The 19728-nt window shown below is 44.1% G+C and overlaps 1 protein-coding gene and 1 long non-coding RNA gene across 4 annotated transcripts in view; one reads left to right on the top strand and one right to left on the bottom strand.

The window, feature by feature from the left end:
* Positions 1 to 439: 439 nt before the first annotated feature.
* LOC123604642 lies at positions 440 to 7293 on the bottom strand. The gene is made up of 3 exons (XR_006715412.1): positions 7208 to 7293; positions 5971 to 6111; positions 440 to 702 (listed from the first exon to the last, which is right to left on the bottom strand). It is a non-coding gene; the product is annotated as an uncharacterized LOC123604642 (long non-coding RNA).
* A 120-nt stretch (positions 7294 to 7413) lies between these two features.
* Positions 7414 to 19728, top strand: part of TEKT3 (tektin 3) — a 36319-nt gene continuing 24004 nt past the window's right edge. Inside the window, exons 1-2 of one of the 3 annotated variants that reach the window (XM_045487430.1) lie at positions 7414 to 7496; positions 17363 to 17968. In XM_045487430.1, coding sequence (XP_045343386.1) covers positions 17390 to 17968 — 579 coding nt within the window. In that variant the 5' untranslated portion in view covers positions 7414 to 7496; positions 17363 to 17389. Of the gene's footprint in view, positions 7497 to 7816; positions 8065 to 15510; positions 15671 to 17362; positions 17969 to 19728 lie in introns of those variants that run through there. The other 2 variants (XM_045487429.1, XM_045487431.1) reach the window with 2 other exon arrangements.

The raw sequence follows: 19728 nt of genomic DNA, 5'->3' as shown, positions 1-19728 counted from the left end.
ATAGGTGTATACATATGCATATACATACATACAGGTATATACATATAAGTGTATATGTATATATACGTACATATATATATATACACACATACATATGTGTACTTATACACACAGAGACAGAGACAGAGAGAGATAGAGAGACAAGGGAGAACATATAGGCATATATTCCCAGCAGATACGTGTAAGCAGGCTCCAGGTATTTATGTAAATGAGAAGACATTAGAATATCTTGGGGGGGCATGGTGAAATTTGCTTTTTTTTTTAATGTTTATTTATTTTTGAGAAAGAGAGAGAGAGAGAGAGAGAGACAGCATGTACGTGGGGGAGGGGCAGAGAGAGAGGGAGACACAGAACCGAAGCAGGCTCCAGGCTCCGAGCTGTCCGCACCGAGCCCGACGCGGGGCTCGAGCCCACAGACCCGCGAGATCATGACCCGAGCCGAAGTCAGACGCTTAACCGACTGAACCAGCCAGGCGCCTCTGCTTTTGTGTTTTTGTTTTTAGTCTCGAAGACTCTTCCGCAGGGAAACTTGGAGCTGTGCTGGGTTCACCCAGAAGTACTGTGTGTGGAAGCAGAAATGAAACTCCGAGGTGAATGCTCACAGGCCTCCGGGGTGTGGGGGAGTCATGGAAGGATGCTGGCGATGCGTCTCCCAGGCCCGGGGAGGGAGATACAAGAGAGATACAAAAATTCCTCCTGGTCCTAAAAACAACGACAACGACAACGACGACGACAACAACAACAACAACAAGTTAATTTAAATTCGAAACATAAGTAACTATTTTAAAAATCTCACTCACAGGCAGGAGAAAGGACACCTTGTTTATAATGTCGATTATGGGGGCGCCTGGGTGGTGCAGTCGGTTAAGCGTCCGACTTCAGCCAGGTCACGATCTCGCGGTCCGTGAGTTCGAGCCCCGCATCGGGCTCTGGGCTGATGGCTCAGAGCCTGGAGCCTGTTTCCGATTCTGTGTCTCTCTCTCTCTCTGCCCCTCCCCGTTCATGCTCTGTCTCTCTCTGTCCCAAAAATAAATAAACGTTGAAAAAAAAATTTTTTTATAATGTCGATTATGTCAGTTTAGAAATACCCATCGCAAGCAAAAGAAATCAGGAGGCAGAGTATCTCCTTTGCCTGTAGACGCCCCCTGATTGTATTTTACACCTGAAACTAAGATAACCCTGTATGTTCATTATACGTCAATAAAAGAAAAAATCCCTAAGATTAAAGTAAGGTCTTACTGCCCAGATCCAAGTAGACTCCTTTGCAATAAAGTCTGTAGGGATTCCCAGGCCCCACCCTAGACTTACTGAATCCGATCCCCTTGGGATGAGAGCCTGAAGGCTGCATTTTAAAAGCTCTCTGGGCAATTCTGATGTGTCATGCTCTGTACTTGGGAATGTTCTAGCAGAGCAAAGACGGCTGTGCGTTGTGACTCAGATGAGCTAATTATTGGCCTATGAAGAGCACTTGGTATTTTTATGAGCATTCTAGAGAAGTGTGGGGTGGGGAGGGGGACGATGTTGATTCCCGGCAAGCTTGAATTCTGTTTGCATTTGCTCGTGTCTGTAACATTCTGGCTTCCCATTCCAACGTCTCCACACCCTACCTGGCCTGATCCCTCAAAGATCACTCAACGTCCACTTGTGAACAAAAATGTCTGCTCTGTGCTCCTGTCTCTTTTTTGGGGCCCTGGTGAGCCAGGCTAGGTCAGAAGGTCCTTTTTAATCTAGTTATAGAGCAAACATGGAGGAAGTCCCAGACGACGTGCCTCAGTTTCCATTCTAGTCTGGTCCCGTCATCACTGAAGGCATCCAAAGGCATCCAAAGCCCCCAGAGTCACCTCTAAGCCAAAAGGGCTCCACATTTATGGCTTATATATAGTTCCCTCCACCCTCCTGGTTGGTAGACTTTCCACTCTCTGTCTCCTCCTTAGTTTGGGAGTCTCATCTTGGTTGCTGCAAGTGACAGAGGGGCTATGGAAGTCGGAAGACGGTTCAGTTGCTTTTTCTACCCAAGCACGGACACTAGTCGGCGTCCTTTCAGCTTTTCAATATCTCAAACAGATTGCCTCCCATCTCCATTATTCAACTTATTTGGACACCGATTTGGCTTCCAGTCGCTCCTATTTAAAATCATCATGGCCTTCTGGATAATTCTCAGGAAACTCTCCCTGAAGGATTTGGCAATGAGTGGCCAGAACATCGGGGCCGCCGATGAGGTGGTTCCCAGCTTGGGTTGTAGGCTCTTTGGGAAACAGAGATATCTAACTACCTTGAATAATGAGGGCGGCAGGAAGGAGAGGCAGGTAGAAATAAGAAATCTCACGGAAATGGGAAAATGTTTGCAAACTGGAGAGTCGCTGAGGATACGGTAGGGCCTCAATGACAGGACTGTGTTGTTCCTCCCTGGCAGTCCAAATGTATGAACCTCAGCCAGAATTTCGCAACATCAAACATGCCGACTCAAATACTCTCTGCGTGACTCAAGACCAAACTTTCCAAGAGAGAGGCTCTGCCTTGATTGGGTTTGGTGCTAGGCTACCTCAGTCTTCTGGCCAGACTACAGATGGGCTACCTTTGAGCTAGGTGCCCACTTGTGGTCCAATCAGCTATGGCCAGGGAGAGTGCTGGATGGGAGTAGAGAGCCCATCATAGGAACCATGGCCACTGTCATAGGTTGGGTTCCGTAGAAGCCGACCCTGAGGATTAGTGTGAAAGTGACTTATTCAGAAAGTGTTCCCCTGGAAAAAGTAGTAGAGAAATGAGGAAGTGAGATCTAGACATCTAGACGGGAAGTCAGGAGAGGAGGGGTACAGTATCTAGCCAAGTCCCCAGGAAGGGGGGTTTGGTTCAGTGCCTCAGGGGGAGCTCTGGAGATAGGGTAGGTCCCACCTCAGAGTCGTCCCAGTCAGGGCAAGGCAACTGGGACATTCATCCCCGTGAACTCATGAGTCTTGGGTAACGGTTGGCCTGAGGCACAAACTCCTAGACATTTCTAGCGTTTCTTCTGCAGGCAAGGTAGCTGCTGGCAGCCAGAAGGCAGTCCTTCTTCAGGGAGATGTAAAGCCCAGTGTTGTGAGTGACAGCACTCTGACAGGCTGCACTGACATCATCTGCTACAGCCAGCTGAAGAATGTGCTAGAGAGGCTCTCTTCACCAGAGCGCTGTGGTCGTGGCTGACGCCATAAGCTGACTAAAGTCTTCCCCACGTTGCCTGGCTGTGACGATGACCCGACGAGCCGGGAGCTTAGGTTCGGGTCATAAAACGTGCAGTCGTGTGTCTAGGGCCTGTGTCTACAGTATGGCACCTGCAGAAATGGCCAACCGAGGTCAACATACATCAAAGGCCGACACACAGCAGACAAGGCCACGTTCACCAGACTCTGGCTCCTTTCAGTGTAGGAAGAAGGGAGGAACTGTTTTCAACCATGTCAGCAAAGAGAAATTAACTTCCTTATTAATCACTGAGAAATACCACTTCAAATACCTGATACTAACACAGCACGTCTGTCTATAGAGTCGGGTCCGTTTTTATTTCCGCAAACTCTCCTCAGTTTGAGGAGCGGCAGTATTCTGTATCACCTAGAAGCTAAGCTTTCGGGATTCCCTGGATGACTGTGCGTTCCCTCTTTTGGGGACTCTCCCCACACTGGAGCCCGCACCATCCGGGCTTTCCCGTGTCCCACCGGATGGTAATCTCTTTAGAGATACGAATAGGGACCCACTCACGGGGATACAAGTATTCAACCGTTGGCTCTCAGGGTAAAGTGTATTCGTATACACACATACACACAACTTTATTGTATCCTTGAATGATATAAAGGATGTATAGCTCACAATTTACAAATGATAGTGATATACGATACTCTGTGTTGTAAGTTCCATAGCGCCAACTGATTTTCACAGAGTGCTTTCCACTGATTTTTCGCTAAACTCTTCTGTCTCTGGGCAGCCTACGGCTGCGGTTGATGAACGAGGAAGCTCCAACCTGAATGTCGGTCGGCATCTTCATTTACGTGAACAGGTCAGACAAACACGGGGATGTGTGTTGGAACTTCACTCAACGACAAGAGTGACGTCAAAAATGGTTCTGGGGACCACGGCTGGAAGAACATCAGCCCCGTCCCCAAAGGGCTCACAGTCTCACGGGAGAGACGATATGTAAAAGCATGTGACAAGGCGACAATGACTCTGATGGAAACACAAGGAAAGAGAGCCCTGTGGGAGCCCTGTGGGAGCCTGTCCCACTGGATCAGGAGGCCACCCCAAAATGGGACACTTGGTGCGGCACGTAGCTTCTAGAATCACAGCTCGTCACCTGCTACACAAGGGAGTAGAAGATGGTGTTTAAACTTGGTAGGGTCTATGTGTCTTCGGCTCTCCCCAGGTACTCCACTCCCCACAGGGCGTGCCCTGCAAATTTCACGCTATGACAAAGTCTATACGGTTGAAAAAGCTTAGGGTGAAAGTCTATTCGGTTGAAAAAGCTTAGGGTGAGACACACCCCTACCTACAAATAGCTTAGTAACGTAAGCAAAACACAACAGCGGCCGCTGATAATCGCCTTACTACGGTTGTCGACGATGAAATTCTCCAGGAATGCGTCTCACACTCACTTGGCCCAACCAGTGCCTTGTGAAGCCCTTTTCTGTAAGTGTGAGTGCTGTGTTCTGCGCCTCGAGTCAACGTGGATCTCCTATCCAGTTCATAGGTTGACGGTGCGCCTTCCACAAGTACCCATAGTCAGCCCAGCGCTCAAGGAAAATAAAGGCAAGCCGTTGATAGGGGCGGTGCAAGTTTGAAAAAAATGTTGCACATCTGTGTCTCCGTCCTTCCTGAGAACGAATGGCAGGGGACGCAGGTCAAGATTTACACTGTAATTTTAGAGCGCACTTCAGGACTTACGTTATCCTAGGACTTCGGCTCTTAGTTTTTTACAACGCGATACTTCCGATTTCCCCACATAAATAGCCATTAGATGGACTAATGGAATGAAAAGAATTTAGAAAGAGCGGGCGGGTTAAAGAGACAGCCGGATATAAAGGTAATATATATTCTCTTTTATTTTCACGAGTGCAAATGTTTTTTGGTTTTACGTTTTTAACATTTAAATTCAGGTTAATTAACCTACCGTGTAGGATGGGTTTCAGGAGTAGAACCCGGGGATTGATCACTCACATGTAACACCCAGTGCTCATCCCAACAGGTGCCCGCCTAATGCCCATCCCCCATTTAGCCCCTCCCCCACCCAACACCCCTCCAGCGGCCCTCAGTTTGTTCTCCGTACTTAAGAGTCTCTTCCGGTTTGCCTCCTTCTGTGTTTTGACTTTTCCTTCCCTTCGCCTGCGCTCATCTGTTTTTTGTTTCTTAAATTCCACAAATGAATCGTCTCTTTAATGGTCCGGGGAACACACTTTGGGAGTAACACCCATCTCATGCAGTAAGACTTTTCTTTTTTCCGTGCTAAAGGGCTGAGGAAAGGAGCCCTCAGATTCCATCCCAGCCTCCAAGGGCTGCCCCTCTGGGGACGGAAGCGGCGGTCTGTGATGGGGGGTCCCTGCTTACTTTCTCACTCCCGCTCATGTTTGACAAGCTTCCCACCCCGTCTCCTGCTCTGCCCTCCAGGATGAACAGAAGCTTGTCCGCGACCCCCTCGTGATCTTCGACTTTGAAAGGATCTCACAAAGCAGCCGTGGCCCGGCACTAGCTTTCTAGGCCCATTCTCTTGTGGTTCCTTTGGCCTTTGTGCTGACAAGCAAGCATCTTCTGCAAAGACACTGATCCCAGAACCTTGAGGAGGTTGTGTTTAAGCTCTCTTGGACCAGCCATTGAATCCTGATCTGTGGGCCACTCACCCTCCCTTCTAGATGGTGTCAAAATTATTCAGACTGCCTTATTAAAGGTGTTATCCTATAAAAGATGGCTTTAAAGCCTCCGAACAGGGGACCTTCGCCCCCGTGCCTGCCTTACCTGTTGTTACAGAAAGCGACTCCCCAGGTCTTCAGCAGGTATGGATGTGTGCTGGGCTGCAGTACCTTCCTGACAGGGGTGTGTTGATGAGTTGAAGGTCAATGTAGCATCTACCGAGTCTCCGGCCTGCAGGCCAGAATTCTGAGAATTAATACAAAATGCACACTATTCGTGAGACAAGGTAATTTCAAAAAAAGGTAGCTCAGGGTAAAATGTGTGTTAGGCAAGAAATAGAAAGAGTCGCTGGTAAGGAACATAGGAGGACAGGAGAGGGTTGGGGACCCCTGGTGCCCTGGTGGGGTCTGGGGGCCCAGACTCGTCCTGTTTAGTTCTGTGGCTGGTCTGACGAGCAGCTTTTGGTCATTGGATGCCGTCTGTGGTTTTCCTACTCGGGGATAATATTCTGGGTTTGTATCCATGGTCAGACCTGCTGTGTTGCCTTAGTGGAGACACTGGCGGAGGAACAGATTTTCTAGTTCAGTTCACGTGAGTTGGCCTCTAATCAACCTGGAAAACAGACAGACTCACGTCTCTGAAGGGGCAGAGCTGAGGTCCCTAACCTTTAGTCACCTCACTAAGGTCTGCTAAGGGCCAGCCTGATGATGCCTTACCCTGGCAGCAAGTCCCCTGGTGTCACCCTTTGGTGGGATGTCACGCGGGGATTCCCAGACCAACCAAGAATGTTTAACCGGGGGCTTTTTTTTTTTCTTTTTTCCTTTAGCGTTAACAGTAACTCCCTGGCCACACTGTTCACCCATTAAGACGGCTGCCTTGTAGAAAAGAGCTCCTTGAAGTCTGACAGATCTGAGTTTTAGTGGGACTTCTGCCACTTACTGTTTGGGGGGCCTTGCCTATGTCAGATAACTTCTCCAGGCCTGAAGTTTTTGTGTGTGTGTAAAACGTAAATTCCTACCGCATGGTTGTAAGGAAGTTGCACGGGTGAATAGTGATATATGGAAGACAGGTGACCCAGTGCCTGGGTGAAATAGGGCAGGCTACTGTTTACGGAAATATTTGCGAGAGAGAGAGAGAGAGAGAGAGAGCCCAAATCTTTTCCTTAGAGTGAGGAAGGAGGGGAGGATCACTAGATAATGCCACCAAGGGAGAAGGCTCTGCTAGACAGAGGACAGGTGCGAATGTGGAGTCCTGCCCGTATCCTGCACGTAGAACGGGCCACCAAGCCCCCTGCAGCTGAAGAGTTCCGATTCAGGTGCCGCAGGAAAGGCGGGGGAATCACCTTGGCCTCTCCCTCAAGTGGCGCTTCACCCGGTCACCCCCAGGACCCAGCAGGTCTCCCAGGGAGCCGTGGTTACTAGGCGCGAGAGCGTCCATGGCAACCGCCAGCCACAGGGTTCCTCCCGCGCCCGCCGCCCGCCCCTCCTCCTACGGGCCAATCATCTCCCGGAGAGCCGGCAGGGGCGGCCGTTGAGTGGTCCGCGGGCGATGACGTCACAGGTGGGAAAGGCGGGGCCAGGGCCGGACCGGTAGGGGTCCCAGCCCTCAAGGGCGGGACTGCGCGCCGACAGGTGAGTGGTCTCACCGGCTCCTGCGTGCCGCTGGGACGACCCCTCCAGGGTCCCCTTCCCCAGTGAGGCCCCAACGTCTGACCTCAGAATTGGGGGTGAAGTGGAAACCCTGGAATTCCTCTCCCCCACCTGCACTTCCCTGCTCCCACTCCTCAAAATAGAAACCGTCCAAACCCACTGGTACCCACTACCCAACCCCTACCCGGTGCCTTTGCAACTTACATTTCCCATGCTCTGCAAGGATTGAGGAGTTATTTCTAAATACGGAACCAGCAAAGGGGGCGTCCGACCCCCCGCCCCTGTGCTCCCTCGTGTGATTTCTCAGTGCTGTGCAGTTCCACTGTCGCGCTGTGTCCTGCTTCATTAGCGGGGTTTCTAAGTGCCACCAAGGGGAGGGCCCTACAAACACCTGGCCGCTCAGAGAGGGTTCCTGAGGTTCCCATCAAGGCAGGTGTTCTCCCGCGGCCTGTGGCCATTTGTGTTCCTGCTCTGACCATGAAGCTCTTGTATTTTGACCGTTTAGACCAATTCCCTTTATGTTTCCCCCTGGATGCTTATAATGATGCAGGTAAGCATTTTGGAAATGGGTTAAAATTAGCTGGTCACTGTGAAAAAAGGCAAGCAAATTGTTTCACTACTAGGCAAAGTGTTTTGGGGTTTCTGATAAAATATTCTGCTGTTTCCTTTTTCTTTTTATTTATTTATGTTTAAATGTTTATTTTGAGAGAGAGAGAGCATGAGCAGGGGAGGGGCAGAGAGAGAGAGGGAGAGAGAGAGAGAATCCCAAGCAGGCTCTGTGCTGTCACTGCAGAGCCTGATGTGGGACTCGATCCCAAGAACGGTGAAATCATGACCTGAGCCGAAAGCAAGAGTCGGCCTCTTAACCGACCCAGCCACTCAGGCGCCCCAACTCTTCTCTTTTTAAAATGAAATATTTTCCACAGTAAGTAGAGCATTCAAGCATCCATGCATCCATCATGAGGCCTCCCTCCTATGTACCCCCTTGGGAATCGCATCCCCTCTTTTCCTTTCCTGTCTGGTTTCCACGGCTCCCAAATGCTGAGGTCAGAGGTTGGGGCCTCACTGGGGAAGGGGACCCTGGAGGGGTCGTCCCAGCAGACGTACCTACCAGAATTTAGTGTTTACTTATACTCTGTGTATTTTTATACCTTTACTACTTATGTATTTGTCCAAAAATGAACGTATAGCGTTATTTTTCAAGTTTATATAATGGTGTCATGCTTTACATGCTCTAGGTCATGCATTTTAACTGCCCTGTGATAATGCTTTATGAACTTCCTACTGATGATGTGTGCATACTCCTGTTGATAGGCTTCTCGACCGTTTGCTTTTAAAAATTGTTAGAAACATATTCTGGTACATTCTAATTGCGTACACACTCAACTTTCTCTAGGTATATATCAAAAAGTTGAATTGCTGAATAGGGAAGGTGCCTTTTCTTTTTTCTTTTTTTTTTTTTTTTTTCAACGTTTATTTATTTTTGGGACAGAGAGAGACAGAGCATGAACGGGGGAGGGGCAGAGAGAGAGGGAGACACAGAATCGGAAGCAGGCTCCAGGCTCTGAGCCATCAGCCCAGAGCCTGACGCGGGGCTCGAACTCACGGACCGCGAGATCGTGACCTGGCTGAAGTCGGATGCTTAACCGACTGCGCCACCCAGGCGCCCCTCTTTTTTTTAAAGTATGTTTTTATTTATGTTGAGAGAGAGAGAGAGACAGGGAGTGAGTGGGGGAAGGGCAGAGAGAGAGAGGGAGACAGAATCCCAAGCAGGCTCCACGCTGACAGTGCAGAGCCTGATGTGGGGCTTGAACTCACCAACTGTGAGATCATGACCTGAGCCGAAATCAAGAGTTGGACCCTTTAACTGGCTGAGCCACCCAGGCCCCAGGGGTAAGCACTTTTTTAACTTTACCAGAGACTGCCCCATAGCTCTCCAGTGTATACTCACGTATATTTCCACTCTCGGTGACGGGAGTGCCTTATTCAACATTTTTATTTTTTTTTTGGAAGAAAGAGATTATTTCGCTTTTCCTGTCTTCTTGTTTAACGTCTGCTTAAAAAGAAGCTGCTTGAATGCTGAAATCTGATACAGTTTTTTAAAATTCTGCTGCTCATTAATGTATTGGGGGCAGTGTTTTCTTTGTGTTCCAGTTTGAAACTGGCAGTCATGAGATGGCTATGACCAAGGGGGCTAAGGGGGACTGTATGTGATTATTTCAAGCCTATCTTGGTCACTGATCTGAGGCAGAAGGTGAAGCAAGTCATGTACACCCACTCTACTTGTATCTTCTGCAGAAGATGATCTACAGGTTTTTATACCTTAAAATATTTATGAGTTTAAAGTCTTCCCTAAATATGCTAATAAAATATGTTTATCCAACCGAAGGTCATCTTTTGGATTGTCAGCGGAGCCTCCCAGTACTTAACAATCTTTGTGTGATTGATTGTATTTTTGGCATGTTAATATTTATAGAAGACAATTATAGCATTTTTTTCCCCAGTAGGTAAATAACTATTGCCTCCACATTAAATAAATATAGTCAAACACTGTATTTGACTTCATTTCTTAAAATGTTTTTCGGTCATGCCTAAAAGTATAATAAAAACAAAAAAAACAATCGCATAATTTAGGGTCTGAATTTTTCCACAGCTATTTTCGGTCATTTTTCCAAAGAATTTGCTCGGTTTACTTGCAAATAGGAGACATTTATAGCATCAGCTGATTATCTTAGTATGTGCTGCACGAGCCCTGTTAAGATGTGCCTGGGTTAGAATTTAGAGATTTAAATGTTGTCAAAGGCACATCATCAAAGTAAGCTATAGGCTTTTTAAAAACTGAGGTATTATTCCCTCCTTAAAAGTTTGGTAGAATCCATCAACAAATCCATCTAGGTATGAGGTTTTCTTTGAGGAAAGATTTTAAACTATAGATGGAGTTCCTTTAACTACCAGAGGGCTATTCAGGTGATCAGTTTCCTCTTTAGTCAGTTTTGGTTGTTTGTATGTTTAAAGAATTTTGTCCATTTCATCTCTGTTGCCAAATTCCTTGGCATAAAGTTGTTAGTAACATTGCTTTATTAATGGTCTAATGTGGGCAGGGTGTATGGCAATACCTCTTTTTCATTCTTGATATTGGTAATTTTTCATCTCTTTTTATCCTGATCAGTCTGGTGAGAGGTTTATCCATTTTATTGTTAGAATTTCACTGCTTTTGTTTTTCTGTTTGTCTGTTTTCTAGTTCATTGATTGTTCTCTTCTTATTATTTCTTTCCTTCTACTTTGGCTTTACTTTGCTTCCATCCTCCCCACCCCACTATTAAGAATAAAGTGGAGAGCACTGATTTTAGCTAATTCTTATTTTCTAGAATAATCACTGAAAAATCACTAAACACTGTTTAAGCTGAATCTCACAATTTTGACATGCTCTGTTTTTATTCTCATTCAGTTCAAAATATTTTCTAGTTCCCCATGTGATTTCTTCACTGACCTAGAGGATAAGTAGAAGTGTGTTAATTTCCTACGATTTGAGAAATTTCCAAATATCTTTCTATTCTGGATTTCTAATTTAGTTTGATATGGTCAGAGAACATATTCTGTATCATTTCAGTATTTTATGTTTATTGAGAACTTGTTCAATGGTCAGTATATGGTCTACCTTGGTGAATATTCTGTGCAGTTGGAAATAGTATGTAATCTGCTGTTTAAAGATATTTTTTCTTTCAGTTTTATTGAGCCAAATTGAAATAAATATAGCACTATATAAGTTTAAGGTATACAGCATAATGTCTTAACTTACATGTGTTGTGAAATGATTACCACAATATTTGGTTAATATCTATCATCTCATATAGATACAAAGAATCTGCTGCTTTGAATGGTGTGTTCTATAGAGGCAAATTATGTCCAGTTAGTTATACGGTCCAAATAACTTATTTATCAACCAGTTTTCTGGTTGATGATCCACCATAGCTGTGGATCTATTTCTCATTTTAGTTCTGCCAGTTTTTGCTTTATGTGTTTAAAATTTTATTGATGGTTGAGTAGACATTGAAGATTGTTACATCTCTTTGATTAATCCTTTTCTCCTTATTTCTCTCTTTATTTGTGATAATATCTACTGTTCTGAAGTCTGCTTGATTTGTTATTAATATAGCCACTTCAGAATTCTTTTGATTTGTGTTTACATTGCATCTTTTTCTATACTTTTATTTTTAACTTATCTGTGTTTTATATTTAAAGTGGTTTTTTTTTTTTGAGAAAGCATATAGTTCAATATTGCTTGATAAAAACCAGCTTAAGAATCTGTGCCTTTTAATTTGATTGTTTAAACTATTTATTGTGCATATAATTATCAGTGTGATGGGGTTTTTTGCTTCCCATCTTGCTATTTGTTTTCGCTTTGTCTTATTTTTGTCTCTTTTCTCTTGGATTAATTATGCATCTTTTTAAGTCTTCCATTTCCACCCTATCCTATTAGCTGATTAGCTTTAACTCTGTCCTATTTCTTTCTTAGAGAGTGTTCCAGGTCAGGACCCCTTTATACTCAAATAACCTCATGGTGAGGACCTCAAAGAGCTTTAGTTTATGTGGGTCGCACCTATTTATATTTACTATATTAGAAATTAAATTGAAAAGTTAAAAATATTATTTTTAAAAAAATAAGTATACAACTCATTATAGAGTAATGTAAATAATATGTTTTATTAAAAAGCTATGTTTCTGGAACAAAGATCATCTGGTGAGAAGAGTAGCATTGTTTTACATTTTTGGCAAAGTTCTTTGATCTCTGTCTTAGAAGCTGGGTTCTCCTGTCTACTGTATTCAGTCTGTTGTGATAACACATATCACATCACTTCTGGAAAACTCCATTGTAAATCTTGTGAGAGAATGAGAGTGAAAAAAGAAAATAGCACCTGAGTATTTACTATGAAAACAATTTTGACTTTGTCATCCCTGAGAAAGTTTCAAGCAAGTCTGTGGGTTCTTGGGACATATCTTGGGAACTGATGCTCTAAATTTTACAATCTGTATCTTAAACTTATTGAAGTACATGTTTAAATAACATTATTCCATATTAGCTATGACCCTTGCAATAAGACATTTCCATTTCAGCTCTCCATCATTTGTGCTATTATGACCATATAATTTACTTCTATTTTTGCTATAAACCCCACAGTAATTTTTTGTTATTTCACTTTACACAACCATCTTTTAAAGAAATTTAAAAGTTACAAAAGGATATCTTTTATATTAGCACACATACTTACCATTTCCGATGCTTTATTTCTTTGTGTAGATCCAAGTCTCTATCTGGTATCATTTCCTTTTGCCTGAGGAATTTCTTTTAACAGTTTTTTTAGTGCAGTTCTGCTGATGACCAATGCCCTCGGCTTTTGTTTTCATGGAAAAATTTTATTCCACCTTCATCTTTGAAGGATGCTTTCACTGGATATACAGTTGTAGGCCTACACTTTCTCCCAGCCACTTAAAGATGTTGTTCGATTGTCTTCTGGCTTGCATAGTTTTTGACAAGGATTTTGCACTAATGCTTACCTTTGTTCATGTCTTTGTAGTGTGTCTTTTTGCGCTGATTCGAGTTTTTCTCTTTATCGCTGATTTTCAGCAATTTGATTATGATGATCTTTGAGGTGATGGTGGGTGTGGCGATGATGATGGTAGTGTTGTGTGTGCATCTGTGTGCATGTGTATAGGGTGTGTTTACCCTCTTGGAGTGTTTAGAGCTTCTTGGACCTGGGAATTTATAGTTTTCATCAAATTTGGAAAATATACAGCCATTATTTCTTCAAATATTTTTTCTGTCTCCCCTTTCTGTATGACATTCCCAAGTACATGATTTAGTCTAACACTTGATGATATGCCTGTGTTCCCGAAGATTCTCTCTCTCTCTCTCTCTCTCTTTTAAGTTAAAAAAGCCTGTACTTTGGTTTGATTAGATTTGAACTCACTAACTAGACTATGTCTGATTTGCTGTTAATCCCATCTAGTGGAATTGTTCAAGTGTATACTGTATAAGAATATATTTTCTGTTTTATTCCTAAAGTTGCATTTGGTTCTTTAAAAAATCCTCCACGTCTCTCTTCATTACGTTCTTGTTTTCCTTTAACTATTTCCATGTTGTTTGCTTGTTCTACCACATCTTTCCTGTTGACTGATTTTTTTTTTCCTAATCATTTGTCACATTTTTCTGCTACGTGCCGTGTTTGGTAATTTTGATTCAATGCTGGCCATTGTTATGTTACATACATGAATGTCTTGATGTCATCAGGCAATCAAATTACTTGCAGATTAATTTGATCCCCTTGAGGCCTCTTTTCAAGCTTTGCTAGAATGACTCTTCAGTGCTTTCATTCCAGGGATGGGTCAGCGTCATCTCTAACGTGTGACTCCTCGGGGTCTCCATGGAATGCTCCAGATTATCATCAGCAACGCTCCACTCTGATTGGTCTGGGTTCAAAATGTCTCTCCACCCTCTGTGATCTCTAGAAATTGTTCAGTAACAACCCTGGCATCCTTCTTTGCCAAAGTTTGTGGAGCGTCCCTTGATGTATGTATAGCCTGTTGCTCAGCAAAAACTCAAGCGGATGCCTCCATAGACTTAGGGAGCTTGACTTATTCTGGAATCCTGCTTCACAACTTCCAGCTGTGTCAGCTTCTCAAAGTTCTGATCTCCTCCTCGACTCACACATGTTGACAGGCTCTGATGCGTTTTCATCTGTTTTTCCCATAATCTGGAAGTTGCCTCGAGGCAGAATGCCAGGACAATCAGAAGGCTTGCCTTATTTGTTTCTCTTCTCTCAGGAATCAGAGTCTCGTGCTGCTTATTGTCCAGTGTCTGAAAACAGGTGTTTCATATATTTGGTCTAGTTTTTTAGATGTAAGAGCCTAAGTCTAGTCTTTATTACTCTATCATGGTTGGAGGCGAAAGTCTATATTGAATTTTTAAATATTGCTTAGGCCATGACACTCTCAGTTTCTTTGACCAATAATGACTCGAAATAGAAGATGTTGCCATGCTGTCGTCTTTTGGTTGGTCCTCCTGAATGACTTTTGAGATGGCTGACTGGAGCTAGAACTTCTGTTGTGTGACTGTATAGAACATTGTGTATCATGTAGAATATTGTGTCTCCGTGTGAAACTTACTGCCACCCACGAGGAGCTCTACATCTGTGAACATTAAACAACTGAGTTTTATGCATCAGTTTCCAGATTTTTAAATTACGTCCCATCCCTAATTTAAAAATATAGCACTGGAAACTTTTGTAAACTGTATTGAATTTCTTCATCCGTACGTCTCCTCTGGGTTATGAACCTCAGCATTTCAAAAATCACCACTCAGAGTAGATGACTCATGGTTTGACAAACATGGGTTTAGATGCCTCAGGACCTCAACATAATAGGTGCTGGGCAAACATATGTGGTAATTCTACTCTTGGAATTCCTCGGTTGAAGGACCAAGGGAGTCGCTAGCTTTTATTGTCAAGAATTAAGAAAATCCAAGTAAGAGGGGTCCAGTGCCTGCTTGAAGCTTCTTGCTGAAGGAAAGATGACAAGATTATTTCTAGATTTGACTGGAGAAGAGTTTAGAACTGAAAGTAGCCACAGGGACCCGAAGGGCTCGAGTTGCTCTGAATTTGCTCTTCCGAAAAACAGCGTTTAGCTTTCAAACGGAGGTGAAGAGATGTGACTATTATTAAGGTTTCTTTTTCACCATCACGCTTCTAGGTTTGGCCAGTATAAGGTGTTTGGGCACTGAGGGAGGGAAGAATTGGGAAAAAGTCAGGAAGGTAGGGTTGTGTGGGCCACCACCACTGGCAGTGGGCAGCTGTTTCACCACATGTGGAACGAGTACATTTTGATTTGACCACAATTCTACAAATAGATAATTTTGTGGTTTGGGGGCCAAAGGCCTCAAGACATAGCTATTGAAATAATCATCAAATATTTTTTTTTTCCCAAGACAGGTATGGAATTGGATCTGATTTATTTTTCCTTTTTAGTAAATGGGTCTGTAGACACTGACCCCCAAGTAGAATGACCTTTAGATGCTGGAAAGTATGTCACAGACTATGGCATCTTGCCTTTCTGGACTAATAATGATCAAAAGTTCCAAACAATAGAATACTTTTCAAGGGGTAAGCAGGAGGAAGTGGAGCTCTATGTACTAAGAGGGAGAGAAGTCAGAAACATATATTTTTAAACATGTGTGCTCTAAATGATACATAAAATGATTAAGGTAATTCAATATTTGTATTTAAAAAGCTGTGTTCAGCATCAGGCTCTGGGCTGATGGCTCAGAGCCTGGAACCTGCTTCCGATTCTGTGTCTCCCTCTCTCTCTGCCCCTCCCCCGTTCATGCTCTGTCTCTCTCTGTCTCAAAAATAAATAAACGTTAAAAAAAAATTTAAAAAACGTTGAAAAAAAATTAAAAAAAAAAAAAAGGGGGGGGCTCCTGGGTGGCGCAGTCGGTTAAGCGTCCGACTTCAGCCAGGTCACGATCTCGCGGTCTGTGAGTTCGAGCCCCACGTCGGGCTCTGGGCTGATGGCTCAGAGCCTGGAGCCTGTTTCCGATTTTGTGTCTCCCTCTCTCTCTGCCCCTCCCCCGTTCATGCTCTGTCTCTCTCTGTCCTAAAAATAAATAAACGTTGAAAAAAAAAAATTTTTTTTTTAAATAAAAAAAAATTTAAAAAGCTCTGTTCGTATGTACAACTGGGATATAAGTAGATGCAGGTTTAAAGTAGCTTTAAAAACGATGCAGATGGTGGGGCACCTGGGTGGCTCGGTCAGTTAAGCATCCGACTTCGGCTCAGGTCATGATTTCGCCGTCCGTGAGTTCGAGCCCCGCGTCGGGCTCTGTGCTGACAGCTCGGAGCCTGGAGCCTGCTTCTGATTCTCTGTTTCCTTCTCTCTCTCTGCCCCTCCCCTGCTCACGCGCGTGTGCTCTCTCTCTCAAAAATAAACATTAAAAAAAATGATACCTATGTTGGCATATGAATAGGAAAAATCTGGAAAGAAACAACTATTAATGAACCATTCAATGTCTACTTGGGGGAATGGATGGATATTTATCTTTTACTTTATATACTCTTTTGTATTGGTAGTTGAAAAAGCTAACGTTTATCGAACATTGAATTTGTGCCCAGAACTGTGCTAAGCAATCCAAATACTTACCATTGTCTTGCTTGGTCTTCACAATTGCCCTAGAATGTCTATACTGGAGGTGCCTTGAGGTGGCAGGTTGCCAGGAAAAGGGAGCTAGGCACCTGCCTTGAGCTGTGTTTGCAAAGCAAGCACACGGTTGTTACCCCAACCAGGATCGCTTGGTGTGAGGGATTCTGCCAGGCAACCCCTTTTTATTAACCTCTCCTAACAGTCCAGAGAATTAAGTGCTATTATTATTCCCAATTTAGAGATGAGGAAATTGAGGCACCGAGAGTTTAAGTAACTTGCCCAGTGCCTCACAGCTAGTAAATAGCAGAGCCAAGATTTGAATCCCTGTCTGTTAAAATGCGTTTTTCAGGCTCTTCATGTAGATTTGTTACAAGATAATAAATTTAAATCATAATTAAAAAAAATTCAGCAACTCAGATGGCTCATCTAAAAACTGTGATTTTAGTGTATTCTAGAAACAGAGATGGGAAAAAATCCTTTTGGAGCATATTATCGCCAGTAAAGGTGGCTGTCGAATTAGAACAGACACCTAATATGTTAGGGAGCACTGCTACTAAAACTAAGTCAAATGTGGCTTTTAATTTTTAAATTTTCACCAAAGATGAATTTATGTGACTGTCTATTTTTATGTTACCCCCCCCCCCCCCTTTAAACAGGAGAGATTTACAAACTGTCTGGGCATCATGGAGCCTCTAGGTTCTATGTTAACGGCAACTTACGCCCACCCTAAACCAACACCAACCAATTTTCTACCAGCCGTCAGTACTCTGGCATCCAGCTACAGGGACCGCTTCCCCCACAACAATGTAACCCATCCCTTGAGCCTTCCTTGGAGGCCAAGCACGTACTACAAAGTAGCCTCCAACTCACCAACCTTGGGCCCGTACTGCACCAGATCTCAGAAGGTGTGCGACAATACCATGCTTCCCTTTGTTTCCAACCGAACCACTCTCTTCACAAGGTATACTCCTGATGACTGGTATAGGTCCAATCTAACCAACTATCTCGAATCCGACACTTCCCGACATAATTCCGAGAGGCTAAGGGCAGATACGTCTCGCCTGATCCAAGACAAGTATCAACACACAAGAAAAACTCAGGCAGACTCCACGCAAAATTTGGGAGAACGAGTCAATGACATAGGATTTTGGAAATCTGAGATCACTCATGAGTTGGACGCAATGATTGGAGAGACAAATGCACTCACTGATGTTAAGAAAAAATTGGAGAGGGCCTTGATGGAGACAGAAGCCCCTCTTCAGGTAAATATAAGACCTTTTGATGAAAAAACACTATGTATTTGTGTGAATTTAACCCACTGGTTGAATTACTGAGGTTATTACCTGTTATGTTTTCCTTCACCTGTAGAAGCCAACCTCCTATGAATGCATCTGTAATTAATTTCACCATTGGTAAAACCGTTACGAGTTTCATACAGAACAACCATTTAAATAGAAAGAATTCTGAATGCAAAGCAAAGGAGGCTAACTAGAGACATATTCTTTTTTTTTTTTTTTTTAATTTTTGAGGGAGAGAGAGTGAACGTGAGCAGGGGAGGGGCAGACAGAGGGAGACAGAGAATCCCAAGCAGGCTCTACACCATCAGTGCAGAGCCCTACCCAAGACTCAAACTCACGAACCATGGGATCATGACCTGAGCCGAAATCAAGAGTCGACACGTAACCGACTGAGCCACCCAGGCACCCTGAGGGACATTCTTAAGACACACAACGTTTTATGGTGAGAATGCCATCTTCCCATCTATTAAATGGGCTGCTTGGTCATTGCTGTCCCATTATTTGAGGAAAAAAAGTACCGTTCTTTTAATCTGTCTCGTGAAAGGCCTCCCGTGCGTATGCTGATTCCTTTTGAGGGCACAGTGGAAAATGTTCAAGGAGACCATCTTAGGAGATAGAATGAGTTTGACTGAATAGAGAAATGGGCCTGAGGTCAAGCCAGTTCTGGTGATCGTGGGGGCAGCATTTTAATTTGTTGCTGGCCTCTGGTTGCCTCTCACCCCCGAATGTGTGATGGGGGGGGCCCCCTCCAAGCTCATTCTATGCCCCCCCCCAACCATTGAAAGAAGACATTCTGTATTTGAAGATGCATAAGTTACAGAAATTATTTCTGGAGGTGTATATATATACTGATGAAGCTAACACCATTTTTCTTCACGCTTGTATGGCTCATTTCCCACGTGATGAGCATTTGCAGGAGGTCTTTGTTATGACATCTGTGGCAGAAGGGTTTAGAGAATTAAGGAGCCAGAAGTCTAGTGGGTTGAAGAATTTGTTGGAGACCTCTTCACATAGTTACTTCTTATCTTGCCCCCCCCCCCGGTACCCCCACCAAACACAAGTACGCACAAACACGCACAACTACCAGAAATCCCAAGAAAGAGTGACGGTGCACGAACGATGTCCTTTTATTTTTATTATTATTTTTTTCAACGTTTATTTATTTTTGGGACAGAGAGAGACAGAGCATGAACGGGGGAGGGGCAGAGAGAGAGGGAGACACAGAATCGGAAACAGGCTCCAGGCTCTGAGCCATCAGCCCAGAGCCTGACGCGGGGCTCGAACTCACGGACCGCGAGATCGTGACCTGGCTGAAGTCGGACGCTTAACCGACTGCGCCACCCAGGCGCCCCAACGATGTCCTTTTAAATTCACTTGTCATGAAATGTTTTTTGAAGATCGGAAGCCCTTCCATACTTTCTTCACGCTCTGGCTCATTTTGAGGATTCCTGGTCTGTTCTGCATCCCACCTGACCTTCAGAGTATCCTTGAAGTGACAGCCACTTACGCTCTGCATTTCCAGAGCACATTCAGTGTCTTCCTTTCAGTAGTAATCCTTTCAGTGGGATGGGCCTAATTTGAATATTTTTTTTTTATACAATTTTTGTCCGGATGTTCCTGTGTGCTAGAACGTTTACTATCAGCACAGTGTGAGAAGGTCTTGATTAAGATTAGTGTTTGCTGGGCGTCCGACTTGGGCTCACGTCATGATCTCACAGTCCGTG

This window comes from Leopardus geoffroyi, chromosome E1 (genome assembly GCF_018350155.1).
Source record: "Leopardus geoffroyi isolate Oge1 chromosome E1, O.geoffroyi_Oge1_pat1.0, whole genome shotgun sequence".
Classification (NCBI taxonomy): domain Eukaryota; kingdom Metazoa; phylum Chordata; class Mammalia; order Carnivora; family Felidae; genus Leopardus; species Leopardus geoffroyi.
This window is presented reverse-complemented; position numbering and strand designations above follow the sequence as displayed.